This window comes from Hemicordylus capensis, chromosome 3, assembly GCF_027244095.1.
Source record: "Hemicordylus capensis ecotype Gifberg chromosome 3, rHemCap1.1.pri, whole genome shotgun sequence".
Taxonomy (NCBI): Eukaryota; Metazoa; Chordata; class Lepidosauria; order Squamata; family Cordylidae; genus Hemicordylus; species Hemicordylus capensis.
In genome coordinates, this window is record NC_069659.1 from 242709913 (window position 1) to 242725948 (window position 16036).

Here is a 16036-nt window from a genome sequence, read left to right on the forward strand (position 1 = left end):
CTCCAGAGAAAACACTGCCCAGCCCATACACTGTGCTCATATAATTCTGACTATCCACAGCATCCCACAGGGGATGGGATCTGTTAGTATATTTCAAAAATGAATGTCATGATGGTTTTTGAAAAAACGAATGTCATGAAGGAAACGAATCCATCAAAAGGATGGATGATAAATTAACTCACTTTCATCAGAAAACGGTTTAATTCTGACAAACCTCCTCCTGCTGAACTTATGTTACACTGTAAAAAACAGTATCCTGTGCATGTTTAACAAGATAATATAGGTGAAGTGATTTAAATAGCCTACAGAGGCAAAATTTTAACACACATACACATACTTGACATAATTTGGTGCCTTTTCAAAAATGAAGGAAATTAAAAGACCAAAAAGCTTTGCTTTAACAATTTTCATGTGTGCTATAAATGCATAGAAATTAGACATTAATGTGGTCACTTTAAGTTCTACAGCATGTAAGCATAATGACTTTGCACAGTCTCATATATTATATCATATGTGTTACAAATTAAACTTGCCTTTGTCTTTCAGCTATTGGCCTAGGGAGGAATGTGTCAAAGTATAAATTAAACAGATGCAGTTTCCTCAATCACTTGTTTGAGATGCATCTGATAAATTTCTGCTCGATTAATCTGTTATCCATCCATCCATCCATATTACATATTAACAGCAGGTAAAATTTTGACCTAATTGTCATGATCCCTGAGCCTGACTCCTCCTCATCCAAGATGGACCCTGAACCTGACCACTCCTCAGCTGACACAGACCCGGAGCCTGACCCTGCTTCAGCCGAGATAGACCCCGAGCCTGAGAAAGACTCTGAAGACTTGGTTGAAGAAGCAGGACATGAGAACCCCACACTCCATAACTTGGGGGACCACGTGTCTCTGGAACCTCCCCTTCATCTTCCTCCTTGCCCACTTCCTCCTTCTCCAGCTCAAAGGAAGAAGCTGCAGCCATACTTCAGCGACGCCACAGCCGGCGACTGAGGAATAAATCACAGCCACTTCAAGACTGCCACACTCCAGACCAGGGCGCATGACCAGGATTCACTTGCCTTGAAAAGGGCTCAGTCTGTTGCAGGTCCTTACTGCAACAACATCATTGCCTAGCTTGTAGCCTTTTCCCTGCTCCTGTGTAGACCTGATCTCCTGGCTTCTGACCCTGGCTTTGACTGACTTGCCTTTCCTGCTCCTGTGTAGACCTAATCTCAGGGGCGGAGCCACCATGGGGCCAATGGGTTCAAAGAACTCGGGCCGGTGACCAGTCAGGAGCTGCGAGAGTGGCCCCGACACGCCCCCTGCGTCTGATGTCAGATGCGGGGGCAGGTAGTGTAGCTCCCGAGCGGGGGCTGCGTAGCCCCGTTGGGTACTAAACTAAGGCTGGTGCTGCGTTTTCAAAGGCAGGGAAGAGTCACTCCTGGCTGCACGCTGCAAACGCAGTGCCAGCCTAACTAGCTCCTGAAGGGGCCACGCGGCCCCTTCAGGAGCTAAGACTGGTGCTGCGTTCGCAACACAGCCCAGGAGCGGCTCTTCTGGGCTGTGCTGCAAAAGCAGCACCAGCCTTCTTCTAACTGCTGAAAGGGCCACGCGCCACCGTTCGGGAGGCAGGCCATGCCCCCCACGTCTGACGTCAGACACGGGTGTGTGGCTATCCCCTGCGTCTGACATCAGACGCAGGGGCAGGGCTATCGGGGCGCCCGCCGCGGCCACACAGGGACTGCCAGCAGGCTAGCTACGCCCCTGCCTAATCTCCTGATCTTGGCTTGACTTGGCTTGACCATTCCTCCTGTGTGGCCCAGGCTTGTAATGATTTCCCATTCCTCCAGGCTTCTGACCCTGGCTTGTAACCTGACCTCGACTTCTGCCTAGCTCCCCTGCGGTGAGTCCTCACACTGCCTGGCCCTGCAAGACACAATACTAATGACAATCACTGGCTTTGAATAATGCATTACCATGATTTAGTTCTTTAGGACTTTGCTTCTGGTGTTTTGGTTAGAAGAACATATTAGGAATGTGCAATATCATATTCTTTAATGGAGTAGGCATTTTTGAAAGAACACTGGCTTGATAGGAACAGACACTTGTTCAACATCAAAGGCAACACTGAAAATGTATCAGCAGCTCAACGTTCCTCGTGTATCAAATGCACAGGTGGATGGAATGCCCACACAGTCTGCAATCTACAATTTTTCTTTTAAAAATGCTGTATAATAATGAAATCAGGGGATAGGACTGTAACTCAGTGGTAGAGCACATGCTTTTGGAGAGGAGAGCTGGTCTTGTGGTAACAAGCATGACTTGTCCCCTTAGCTAAGCAGGGTCTGCCTTGGTTGCATTTGAATGGGAGACTTGATGTGTGAGCACTGCAAGATATTCCCCTCAGGGGATGCTCTGGGAAGAGCATCTAGGTTCCAAGTTCCCTCCCTGGCATCTCCAACATAGGGCTGAGAGAGATTCCTGCCTGCAGCCTTGGAGAAGCTGCTGCCAGTCTGTGAAGAGAATACTGAGCTAGATAGACCAATGGTCTGACTCAGCATATGGCAGCTTCCTATGTTCCTATGTTTGCATGCAGAAAGCCCTCGGCATTTTCATGTAGGGCGGGGGAAGACTTCCATTTGAAACCCTGGAGAGCCACTGCCAATCAGTGTAGAAATTACTGAACTAGATGGGCTGATCCTACTCTGAAGCCTGGTGAAGTGGGATGCTTGGGGCAGTGGCCTGTGAATCAGTTCTCGGGCAACATGGCAGTTTATCCAACATCTCCCCACAGATGGCCTGCAGAGGAAGAGAGGCAAAATGATTCCATGCTGCTTTCTCCCTTCATCTCCCAATAGCATAGAAAGGAAGAGAGAGAGAGACAGAGATTTGAAAGGAAGGAATTGGAGGTGTGATTTTAATAGAAAAAAGAACAAGGGGAAGAAAGGGAGGGGGCCTTTAGAGCAGCTCACCACACGGATCCTCCTAATTATGTGGAACGTTTCCATGCCAGCTGCTGCCAGAAAGTCTGATGCTAGAGCAGAACTCTGTACTTAATTAGGAGAATCCTTGTGCCCAGTCTAAATGTTTAGGCCGGAATGAGAAGCAATTGCCAAGGGGAAGTAGCCTTCATGTGGAGCAGTCAAAGTGTAGACCAGTGAATGCTATCATCCTTTAAGACAGACAAAAGCTCGTAATGTTTCTTTCTCTCTTTCTACTTTTTAGCTGGCTCTATCCCTAGGGCTTAGGGCGGGCTACAGTTTAAAAACATTCATACATTATCTGGGGAAAATAGGCTAAATATAATGCATGCTAAACCCTCAAAGGTTGAGATTGTTTTCAACTCGCTGGCTGCAGCCTTGTGTTATTAAAACATGCTTCCTTTTGCATTAGAAAATGCATCTAACTAGGGCTGTGCCACCAAAAAATAAAATTAATATTCTCTGCAGGAACTGCCCCCCCCCCGCCCATGACTAAATATTGTGACCAGAATAATTTATAGACAAACTACAAAAGCCTTGCATATATCATTTGACACAATGTATTCTGCTTTTGAGAGCTGGAGAATTCGGAATGTCTGGGAATGGAAGAAGAGCTGGAGAGTGGGATAGGTAGCCTGGAGGACAGGGACAGGGAAAGAAGCCATAGAAGGAAAAGCTTTGCTGTTGCAAGCTCTATTTCCCTCACAACTGGAAGCAGAGCAGTCCAAGCCGATCCCTGGCTTCTGATATACCGTCATCCACACATTTGCAAGCTTTCTCTCCTGAATTCACAGATGCTGGACTTTAAATAATAAAGAAAGTTGTGAGGATATCAATATTCATCCTTGATACCAAATTATGTGTCTGCAAATTATGAGTCTGCACTGCAACACTGTGGATGCTTTGGAATGGACACATGCTGAAATAATTAGGGATCCCCCATGCGTTTATTTGGATTAATCACTGTATAGAAGAAAAATCCTGTCTCGAGCCAGCAACAGTGGGATTGTGTGGTCAATGGCACGTTCCAGCACCTTGTCAACAATGCAGATAGATGCCAAAGGAACATTGCCCAATAATGCCTATGAGATCAGTGCACCAGATCTCACATTTTGTTCAGGGGTCAATATCCTTGTGATTGGAAGAGGGCCAGTTCTGTGCCTTGTACTGTATCTTCCAACAATCAAACATGGGAGGACTCTGTTGTGGCAATGGAGAAACTTATAGACTCAAATTGGTGCAGATGGGAGCCTTTGTTGTTGTCAAATAGTAGCCGTGGAGAAACCAATACAGACTGGGACCATGGAAGGAAGTAGGGCTAAAGATCAACCCCATGTCATTGTCCTGATCTGACTGCAATGTTTAAAAGGAAAGTGTACTTTGACCCCAATACAGGTCTGAATATGGGAATGGAGTCAGGGTAAACCTCTTTGATTACCCTGGTTTACAGAATTCCAATCTGTTTATTTGTTATTCTTGTTACATAGTCTTGTTACTTTTGCAGAAGCAATATCTTCACTGCAGTTCACTGCTAGTTGCTAGCCCTCTGTTAGAGACTGCTTGTACTTCCTCAGGCAAAGTGGTGATTCTCTTATATTTAGCAGGGGGAGAGCAACTGGCCCTATCCAGTCCCAGCATAGCCGCCCTCTAGTGGCTGTTGCTGGTAACTGCCTTATGTTTCTTTTTAGACTGTGAGCCCTTTGGGGACAAGGGACCATCTTCTTGATGTATTATTTATTTTTCTATGTAAAGCGCTTTGAGAACTTCGGTTGACAAGCTGTGGTGGTGGTGGTGGTGGTGGTAGTAGTAGTAGTAGGTTACCTTAAGTGGCGCAGTGGGGAAATGCTTGACTAACAAGCAGAAGGTTGACGGTTCGAATCCCCACTGGTACTATATCGGGCAGCAGCAATATAGGAAGATGCTAAAAGGCATCATCTCATAGGAAGATGCTAAAAGGCATCATATCATACAGCACGGAAAGAGGTAATGGTAAACCCTTCCTGTATTCTACCAAAGGAAACCGCAGAGCTCTGTGGGCGCCAGGAACTTACAATTGCCTGTGTCAGCTGGACTTTAGATCATCTCCTGCAGACTCAGCATCAGGGCAGTTGCCCAGGGTCCTAAGAAGGAACCACTGCTGATCCCTGACCACCCATGTGCCCAATGTTTTCATGTGGCGGTGGCAGAGCCACTTTCTCAGCTAGGAAGGGACCCATGGAGGGCAGTCTGCTGATGCCTGCCTGAAACTTGGATCTGGCCCTGGTCTTCTGCATTCTTGTCTTGCTAACTGAACATGGAATCCCCTGCAGGGAGTTCTGTGGCCTAGAGGATTGCCTGATGAGCTCTTGTGAGCCTGTCCTGCTTTCCAAGTTCTTTTCTTCTGTGAGAGTGAGCTCTGAGAGCTTGCCTGAACAGCTAAGACACATCAGTTCCTGTTGTCTTTTGGTGCATGTTGGTGCGATGTGCCTGGCACCATGTCAGGGTGCCTACACAAAGCATGTGGGTGAGACAGAGAAGAATGATGCCTTGTGTCTTCACCCTACTCCTTGCTGTGTCTGTTCTTGGCAATGCAATTGTGTACTATTTGTCAGTTCCATGCATCAGAACCTTGGCAAAACATGCTATGGAAGGCACAGTGAGAACACCATGTTTGATTTCAGCACTAAAGCATGCTTGCACATGTGAACCATCAATAACTTCTGTGTAATGGCCATCAGGATTCCAATCTGCATGTTTACCTTTTGGCAACAATGGCTGGCACAAATGGATAGATATTCCTTATTGCGAGTGTTTGTGTTATCCTGAAGTAATATCCATGAAACATGGGGAACTAAGTATGCTCTTAAGGGCAAAAAATAAATAAAAATCCCCTCACTCTTTTTTATAGTTCATTTTCCTTCTTATTCAGCACTTTTATAGCTATTTTTTAAAAATAGGAACTATCTTACAAAACCTCTCATTGAGATTAAATAGAAGCACCCACCATCACAACTATTTCTGTTTTGTGGCTAATAAGCACTATTGTCCTACTACTTTTCTTGGAACAGAGTCACAATTTGAAAATTCAGCTAAGTTAACAAGGGACAACAGAGTACAAAAGAGAAGGAGGACCATATGTCATAATGAGGTCTTGTGGGAAGCAATTCATCTGCAACTTCTGTTCTTCAGAGTTCGGATCCCCCCCACCCCCCGGCTTTAAACCTTACAACAGTTATATAGTTCACTCCCCTTGAGAAAGCCAGCTTTCTTAGACAAATTACTGCCAACATATACTTCTTCCCGCGCTTTAATTTAAAAATCTGGGCCATGTAGGATGAGCATGCTTGGCTAGATTGAAGCTTTCTTTCAATCCAACCGAAGCAGCTGGTTAAAGCAAGCTTACATGTATACACTTACAACTGTATGATACAGGTGGACCTCGATATCCACAGGGGTTCTGTTCCTGGCTGCAGCTGCAGATATGGAAACTGTGAATACTGAGTTAAGGGAACCTATGGGATTGCGGGAGTTAGGTTCCCAGTCAGCCGAAAATCAGTCAAATTTGGAGGTGGCAGAGAAGTTCTTACCTTGCTCTGCTGTTCCCCCAAGTCGTGCTGTGGTCCCATGTCAGCTGAAAATTGACATATCTTTGTTTCCTTCTACTTTTTAACAAAGACGGGAGCCATTTTGTAGCTCCATCAAAGAAAATGGTGGCTAGAAATGACTTCCGCTGTCATTTCCGGCCACCTCCAATCCACAGATATGTGAGGTTGGCCTGTTTTTGTGTGTGTTTTTTTTCTACGTATGCTGAGATTGGGTGTCTTTTTCCCAATCGGGGATATGCAAATCCACGGAGATGGAATTTGCGGATAACAAGGTCCACCTGTACTGCAATCAACAGAGGAAGGGTTCTGACATTTTGATGCCAACATAAATATAATGAGCAGGCTTTACTGGATGATGGGGAGGAGGAAAGATGATAGTGAGGTGGATGGTGGGAGTGCTGAAGAACTATTGGTAGCTTGGGCAGGAGAAAGAGGCAGTTTAGGTAAGCTTGGATTGATCACAGTATATAAAGTGGTATCAGTCCAGCACCAATGTGGGTATATCCCAAGCATCTCACAAGCTTGTGGGACTTCAGGGTACACCTGCACAAAATGTTGGATTATGGTAAAGAGAAGGCAAGAGATGGCAGTGGGAGGAGATGGAGAGGAAAAAAGCACAACCCGCTGAGGAAGATTCCCTGCAATTTCATGATGATTTCAAAGGGCAAATGTGATGGGAAAAGGAGGAAAATTCAAATGAAAAATGCTTCTCTTCTACTAAGGCTATGGGAAAGCAATGCCCAAAGTCAATCCCCCATGTTACTTTTTCATATTTAGAAATGTAATGATTTTGTATACTCTGCATATATTTTATATGGAAACAGCAACAAAAAGTGATCCAAAGCAAAATACAGAAGCAAATATATGACAGGTAAATGCCTTTTTCCACATCTGAAACATATTATAATCCAGCTTTCCTGGGGGGGTGGAGTGTGGTCAGATTCAGACAATAAGGGTATTCACATGACCTACCGGACACAAGGGAAGGCAGGGTTTCATCTACTTTCCCCTCAGACAATAAAACAAATGTTGCCTGGAGCACAGACTGAGCTCCCAGATGATCCGTGCTGCACCAAGCAGCACGGATCTCTGGAGGTCAGGATGATGTGTCCCGGCCTGTGGATATCCCACAATGCACCACATGGTGAATGTGGTGCATTGGGGGAATCCCCCAGGAGCCCAAGCACACACACACATGTTCCTGGCAGCACACACGTGTTAAGGGTGATTGCACCCTTAACCTTGGCTATGGACTGGGCTACAAAGTGGGGTTAGGCTGGGCAGGAGTGCCGGGATCAGGAGCAATCCCAGTGCTCCACACAAGCAGCCTAACCCAGGCTGGGCTGCCCTAGCCTGGGTTAGGCTGCTTGTGAGAACAGCCTTATTATGTTGTACATGGGTTCAGGTGCCTGTACATGTTGTTTTGTGTGTGAATGACTGCTCATGCGTTCATTTTAAAGTGAAACCAGGTACAGACCCTATCAAATGCAGGGACGGATAGGAGGTGTTCATTCAACAGAACGTTTGGATAACTGTATGTGTGTACAGATCTATAAATGTGTACACTGTTTCTATGTGCAGCATCCATGATGTGTTAAAAGAGTTTTAGAGCTGTTGACTGAAGCTAAAACTGGGAAGTCACTGATGTTTGCTGGAAGATGAAGACACAAGGAGGCTGCAGCTCACTGTATAACCTCAGTCACAACTGGCTATGTGACATTTCCTATCCCTGTACAGTGGAGAGAGCAGATACTTCTGCTACTGTTAGAGACTGAAAATTGCCGCATTATACAGAATACCTTTTTACTGACCCAGAAATGCAAAACACCACATTTTTTCTCGCACCACAGGATCAATTTATATAATTGTTCAGTGCAAATCTGAGGCCAGAAATGAATATGGGAAGCACATAAGGCCTCCTTCAGTAAATGGAGACCACGGCCGTGAAACAGCAGGCTGCAACAGAAAGCCCATCACGCCCATGTTCATCATGCTTCATTGCTCTTTGTTCAATACTAGATTTAGGTCAAGTTCCAGATCTTGACCTTCTGTGCCCTCAAGTGGGCTCCACCTCCAATGGCCGTCCTGTACGGACAACATGACAGCTGCATTCATTAGGGATGCTGCAGTTGCAGGGTCAAGGAATAGGATAGAGCAGAGGGCAGGCTTTCCTGGCAGATGGCCCACAGCTGTGCCCTGAACCAGCAGCAGTTTGAATGACCAGAGCTCTCATCCCTTCCCCTGTCATTGTGAATCGCCACTGGCTGCTCCAGCATCTTTGCAACAGCGGCTCCGCAGAACAGCTTGACACAGTTTACCTGAACAAACGTATTCATGGACACCACATTCAATCCATACGTGTATAAAGGGAGTGTCAGCCAGCCATTTAGAGTGGACAGCTTTGAAATGTACCATTTGGCTGGAGTTCTAATGAGAGGCCATTAGAAATATAGGCAAACAGAGGCAACATCTTATCCTTAGCTCCTGAGATTTTAAAATGGCCCCTCCGTCAGTGACGCTCAGCTCATGAAGTAAAGAAATCTTAAACGAGGCTGAATAGTGGTAACAAAAAGTGTGTGTGTGTGTGTGTGTGTGTGTGTATCTATATCTATATCTATATCTATATCTATATCTATATCTATATCTATATATCTATCTCCTATGTGCCACAATAGAACATCACCCTAAATTATTTTTTAAAAGGTTTTGTAAATTATGGATGATGCAAGTCATTTAATGGTACTAGAGAAAGACATGCTGTTCTGGTAGCTCCAGGTCTTAACACTCACATCAATCTTGGAGGATGAATACAACTGAAGGAAGCCTGGGTGGGTGCGCGGCTGGGGGAGTCAGTCATGTGACTTGCCTCAGACAACTGTATCCCTCTGCCCTATTATAGTTACATGTTCATGCTCTTCAGGCCAGTGCGGGAGGAAGGGTGATCTTTTTTCTTTTCCACTTCCTTGAGAAGCTCTTGCTGGGCTATATGGTGCCCAGGGTCAGATTAGGGGCTGGTAGCCAGCTCTGAACCGAAACATTTTATTGCTATGTAGCACTGGGCAGGGGGTGGAGGGAGCATCCTGAAAAGGTGACCCTTCTTTCCTTTGTTTCCTCCTGAAATATCCTTGAATAGTACAGAGAAGAAAGTTGTTTAACTTCACAGTTTACATTATCTCAAACCTAATTACTCCCCTTCTCCAGAGTGCTTGCCAAAACTGTTAGGGACTTGAGCCGGAAAACTCCCTCTCTTTCTGCCTTCCATTTTCCTTCTTATTTCTTTCAACAGATGCCTTCAACATTCCATGTCCCTACAGATTTCAACCACAGAGGTAATTCAAGGAGTCACATAGCCTGGCAAACTTCTACTTCTTTTAGACCCTTCGCCTCACCTCTTTTCTGCAGAAGTGACAAAAGTTAATCGGAAGCAATAGAGAAATCCAGGATTTTAGCATAGCTGTGAATGGATCAGAGGCAACATGTCCCCTTCTAACAACAGCAAAGACAGGAGTTCTCCCTCTACACACAATGAGTTAAGTTATAGCACTGTCTTATTTCCTTGTCCTTGACATTCTGTAAAGTCCAGAAAGCACCAAGGGCATTTCCCCCTTTTTAACTTACAAAAATACAATTCTGCATACCTACAGAGATCCTCCTCCCCCCACCCACTGTTTCCAGTCTGTAGGAACTTTAGTTTCAGCAGCTTAATTTTGGGTGCCCCAGTTTCACTTGCATTCAACCACCAGAGTTCCCTGTTAACATATGTGACAGTGCTTATAAATGCTCAGGAATACACTACCCAACTTATACAGAAAAATTAAGAGGAAAAATATTACTGGCTTAACTCACTCATGATTTTCACCTAATGAGGAAAAATGCATTCTTCATGGAGGCCATTATAGGGGCAGATTCTGAAAATCCTTATTTTCTGAAATCACGGGGACAACTGCACATCTCAGCACAGGATTAAATCTGTTGTAACAGAGGTTCACAACCTTGGGTTCCCAAACGTTTCTGGATTACAACTCCCATCATCCCCAGCCACACTGGCCTACCTGACAATCAGTCATCCAGGAGCAGCTCTTTCATGATGTGAAATGAGGCAATAGCCTCAGGCAGCAACTGCACTGTGGGGAGGAAAAGGTGGGCCCTAACCTTAACCCTTGCTGGTGTCATCACCCCATCTGCCTGCTGCTGTCACCTTCTCCTCTTCCCTTCTGCTGCCCCTCTTCCCAGCTCTTTTGCTTTGCTGCCCCTCCCTCCCACTCCCTGGGCTGGAGCTTGCTGATGCCATCCCTTTTCTTCCTTTCCCTTACCTATCTCCCCTCCTGGGGCATGCTCTGCTGGCACCATTCCCTGACACTGCCCCTCTTCCCTCTTTCCCTTCACAAGCATCCTGTTCCCTGGGCGCATTCTGCCTTCCTGCTGCATCCAGCTTCACCTGTCAGTTGCTTTGGTGCTGTTGCTCCAGTCACAGGGATGGACTTGCTCACATGCATGGCCATCATTTACTGTCCCTAGTACAGCCCTTGTCCAGTGCCTTCAAGGGCAGTACTGGGAACAGGGAGTGACTGACGGGCAGGACAGACAAAAGAGCTTGTCCCTGCCACACGAGCAGTGGCAGTGGTCACACTGTCAGAGAGACTGGTGGTAAGGACAGATGTGGTGGGCAGGCAGAATGCAACCTAGCAGAAGGATGCTGGCGAGGGGAAGAGGCACAGGGGGCAAAGCCAGCAGAGTATGCTCCAGAAAGTAGAAAGAAGTGGAGGGGTATCAGAGGGCAGAAGCCTGGGCCCAGCACAGCCTCACCCCAAGGGGTGAAAGGTATGGATCTACCACTAGTCACATGTAAATGGACTAGGGGTTTTATTTCTGGTGAGGGGTGTGTGTGTATGTGTGTGTGGCAGAACTCAGCAACTCCTGTTCAGGGTTGGGGAGCTAGTTTAATTCATCCATGAAAAATGCACTGATCTTGCAGCCATTGCCAAAGTGGTCGCGATTTTGAAGGTTACACTCAGTTTCCAGTTTGGCAACAAGAGAGGCCTGTATAGCACCAGGAAGCTACATACAGCCCACAACCATGGCTAATCTCCGCATTCAAGGTTCCGAACCCAACACGGCAGAATGCATCTCCTAGCTGGAGATAGGGATGATAATTTGAGGGAATACAGCACAGCTGGCTTCAGAATCAGCAAAACATAAGCTGTGCCAGCCATCTCCCTTCCCATTCTCTAGTGAAAGAAGGCTTCGGTGTTATAAAAAACATCAACACTGGAAGTTAATCACAAGATGATGCCATTCAACCTGCACCCCCATGGGATTCTTTCTGCATTAACGTACTTAATAAAGTGGAACGCAACATCTTTTTTACTGCCATTTTCAATGATGTGTCCCAGAACACCCACAAAAACAGTTGTCTGCAAAGGGCTCTTCTCTGCATAGACTGAATTCCTGTAACCTCAAGGTTTTTCCACAGCAAAGCATATGGCGTGACACCGACAGTGACACTGAATTGGACTCAGCAGCTATGACTATACAATACTTTTCTAGATTCAAGCATGCTCAGCAAGGAGGAGCAAAAAAGTAGAAGAAGGAGAAGGAGAAGGAGGAGGAGGAGGAAGTAAAATTGTGGATGGATGCTAGAAAAATGTGCTAAGTGCACGAATCAAAAGTTTCAAAAACAGAATCAGGGCACATCTTGGAATAGCAGTGTTATGGTGTTTGTTTGTTTGTTTTTTTTAAAAAAATCTGACACTGCTTTCATAAAATGCTGTAACATAAACCATGTGCTGGGTGATGGCTTTTCCCCCTGAAAACCCTCCCTAGTTTCATTGTGCGTTTTATTACGGGCCAAATGTGACATTAAATTTTTATCCCCTATGGCATGGAGTTAAATACTTGCTCTGTTCAGAATAGCAACACTCAATTAAGTAGCATTTTTTTCATGATCTACACCCTCTATTGTTCCTGTGTTTAAAAGGAATAATGGGAGCACTGACCTATATTGCGCTTCTTATTATCGATGGAGATGAAGCGTATGCAGGGATTATTGGAGATGTACTGTGCCGCCCAAGGGACATCAATCTGTGTGCCAGCTTCATAAAAAAGGCCCAGAGCGTAGCGAGAGGAGTAGCTCACGGATTCCAGTTGCTGCCTTTGACTTTTGTTAATTACTATGGGAAAAAAAGGGGGAATTAGACAATTACTTTTCTCTCAGAGCATTAAACCTGCAAATAATGCTACAGTTAAGCTGCTTAATCTTTTCCTAAAGCAGCACTCATATGAGCCTAGAAAAAAGCCATGCACCATTTCATCATTTTAAATATTAAAACATGTACCTAGTCCAGGGTCTTTGTTGTTGTTAAGCAGACATTTATCAGATAATTTTAGGAATTTAAGAGTCCATCCCCTGGACATGAAAAACGTCCTTGTGCATGTAGTCCACTGAGATGCAACAACAACAAAATAAAATCACAGAGCAAAGGAATAAGACTAAGCGAGCCCACGGAAAAACCAAAAACTAAAGAGCTCAACACAATCGAATCTTGAGCACACATTATGACTACATTAAAATATTGCCATATAAAATTATATCATATACTAAATATAGGCAATCAAATTATAGGTTACATCATGATTTTTTTAAAAAAACATCCCACAAAGAGTATCATGTCACATATTAATAAGTCCAATTTGGAACATTTAGCAATTGTTATTGTAAATTCTGAAAGCCAATTCAATCGACAAGATCTGGTATTCCATTCAAAAGTCCATTTTGAAAACGTTATTAGGCAAATAGAAATCAATACCCAGAGACTATTCAAAAGAGACAATGTTCCTAAGTGGACCTGCAGAGTTTACAGTAATAATTCTGACAAGCCCTACATCCTTATTCAAACCTCAAGGAATGCTATCATATTAAGTTTTCTTCTCAGCTTTCCTTTCTAACTGTCCTTGAAAATTCTTCTACTTTGATATTCAACCTAGAGATGACCTCAGGAACCTCAGCACAAGCATTGTCTGAAGAAGCTTATGCCACACAAGCTAGATGACCTCTGGGATGCTCAAAACACTAGGACTGCACAAGGCCCAAAATGTCAGGTTCTGATCTGATCTGATCAGATCTGGCCTGATCTGATCAGATCTGGCCTGATAGTGAGACTGGCAGGAGGGGGCATGTAGGCTTCTCCCTACTGTTGAGTCATGTGTGTGAGGTCATGGTTGGTTGAAACATCTGTCAGTCAGATCCGCCATCCCCTCCCCTGCCCTGCACTCTCCTCTTCTCCCTTCTTTACCTAGGACCCACGTGGGGGAAGGGAACAGGCTGCCGTGCTTCCAGTTAAAGGGAAAACATCATTTATTTTAAAATAAAGCCTCAGTTGGCAAAACAGGCAGCTAGTTAAGTGCTCTCTCTCAAGTGAAGAAGTGAGCCAGAGATTGAATCTTGGACCTTCTACATGGCAACCATGTGCTTCATCACTGAGCTACAGCCCTTCTCCTGACCAGGTCTCCACTAGTGGTTTTATAGTCTCTTCCAAAGTCTCTGCATCAACCTCAAACTAAATAATAATCCAGTGTAAGACAGTTACTTATATTGGCTTATATCCAGCACACTGTGCCATCCAGGAAGGAGGATGCCTGCATGCTGGCTCCATGTGATTCCTCCATGTGAGTCAAACTGAGTCCTCACATCTACCAAACTTCTAGAGCCTCCATGGCTCCTAAGTACTGTATCAGAACTGCAGTGACACTGTTCTCGTTATTCCCAATGGGAGTAGGTCACAGCTGCTTTGATACAGCACTTGGGATGCATGGAGCTTCCCTTGTTTAGGATTGTCCATGTGATAGTGAGTGTTATCTCTTGGATGGGCAGCTGGCTGCATAGTATGTTCGTCATTGTACTCAACAGAATTTAATACAATGTAAAATGTACACTGAACAGAGGTGCACCTTGGAGCCTGGACCTAAAGGCCTTTGGAACACCCCCCCCCAATGCAAATTAAGCATCATTTTTTAACATGTAGGGCACACACCACACCACCCAAGACAGACTAAAAAGGATTTGGGGGCCCCCAAGGGATGTGGAGGCCCTGGACTTTGGCCCCGAAGTCCAGGGGTAAGAGCACCTCTGGCACTGAATATACAATTTGACATTGCAAAGATATACATGCGTATATGTTTAGAATTTACCAACATGTACATTTACGAGTGTGTGTGTGTGTGTGTGTGTGTGTGATGTATCTGAAAACTGTCATCGTAAGTGCCATGTCACCTTTTGATTACTAATCAGCAAAGACTACAAATATATGTCTATATCATTCCCGACAGGATTGCAAACCATGGACAAATGCAGTGTACTCATGACCTGAAGTAAGAAAAGCTGATGTATTCAAAATGGCTGCAGAGTGATTATCTTTTGAATACATACCCCACTTTTCAGCCATCTATGGGCACTCAAAGTGGCTTACTTAAAAATATAATGGCAGATTCCTTAGAAAGTAAACACAAACAATTTCAACTATGGAGACAAACCACTAACCTGGTGAGTTAGTGGTTAATTAGTCTCAAAAGCCTTGTGAAAGAGGACAGTCTTTACTGATTTTTCTGAAAACACTAGTAGAAAGGGCAGGGTTTATTTCCTTCAGGAGGGAATTCCATAAAAAGGGTTCCACCACTGAAATGCTGCTATTACTAGTACTAGTCAGCCAGTCTTGCTGACTACTGACTTCAGTTAATGGTGGCACCACAGGTTCCCCCCCCCCCGCCCTAAATACATTGGTTATCATGATGAGGAAAATTACTCAAAATAGTCCCATTGAAATCAAAACTAAAGCATTGCATAACTTATCCTTTTACATTTAAATGAGACTACTTTGAATAATTTTCCTCATCATGTCAGCCACCAAATTTACCCTCTCCTGCTCCTTTGAACTATTGGGCCAGTTCAGATGAACAATGGCCCCACTGCATGATCAGGTCAGAGATGCACTGAGAACTTGCCTGACCTGACATCACTAAAGGGCATCCTGATGCATTGTCAGGACATCCTTTAATCACGTAAGAGAGGCAGTCAACCAAATGACCCTTCTACATGCACGGTCATTCACTGGCATTAGGAGGGATGGGCTCTTGGCACAACCCCATCGTCCTCATGTGAGTTGCCGGATGCTCATCTGAACTGGCTCGTAGCTAGGTCTCTAGATGACTGCTGTTCATAGAATATTTAGGTAGCAATACATTTTCTACCTACTGAGTAAAATAGTTCTCTTCCTGACTCTGAAAATCCTATCTTGAGAATGTGATGTTATCAGAAGAGGTCCTTAGGAGAAAGGAATAGAGGCTTATCTCCAACCTTCCGTGGCTGGGCAAGGTAATTGAGATGGGGGTGGTTTCCCAGTTCCAGACAGTCTTGGAGGAAACTGTTAATCTAGACCAATTTCAAACTGGCTTTCAGGTGGGCTATGGACTGACGACTGCTTTG

At 44.9% G+C, this 16036-nt stretch overlaps 1 protein-coding gene across 4 annotated transcripts in view; it reads right to left on the reverse strand.

Moving 5' to 3' along the window:
• RNLS (renalase, FAD dependent amine oxidase) overlaps window positions 1-16036 on the reverse strand; it is a 205707-nt gene that overhangs the window by 61012 nt on the left and 128659 nt on the right. For 3 of the 4 annotated variants that reach the window (XM_053311051.1, XM_053311052.1, XM_053311053.1), the window contains exon 5: window positions 12555-12728. The exons of the other annotated variant lie outside the window; for it this stretch is intronic. In XM_053311051.1, coding sequence (XP_053167026.1) covers window positions 12555-12728 — 174 coding nt within the window. The remainder of the gene's footprint in view (window positions 1-12554; window positions 12729-16036) is intronic. 4 annotated transcript variants of the gene reach the window in all.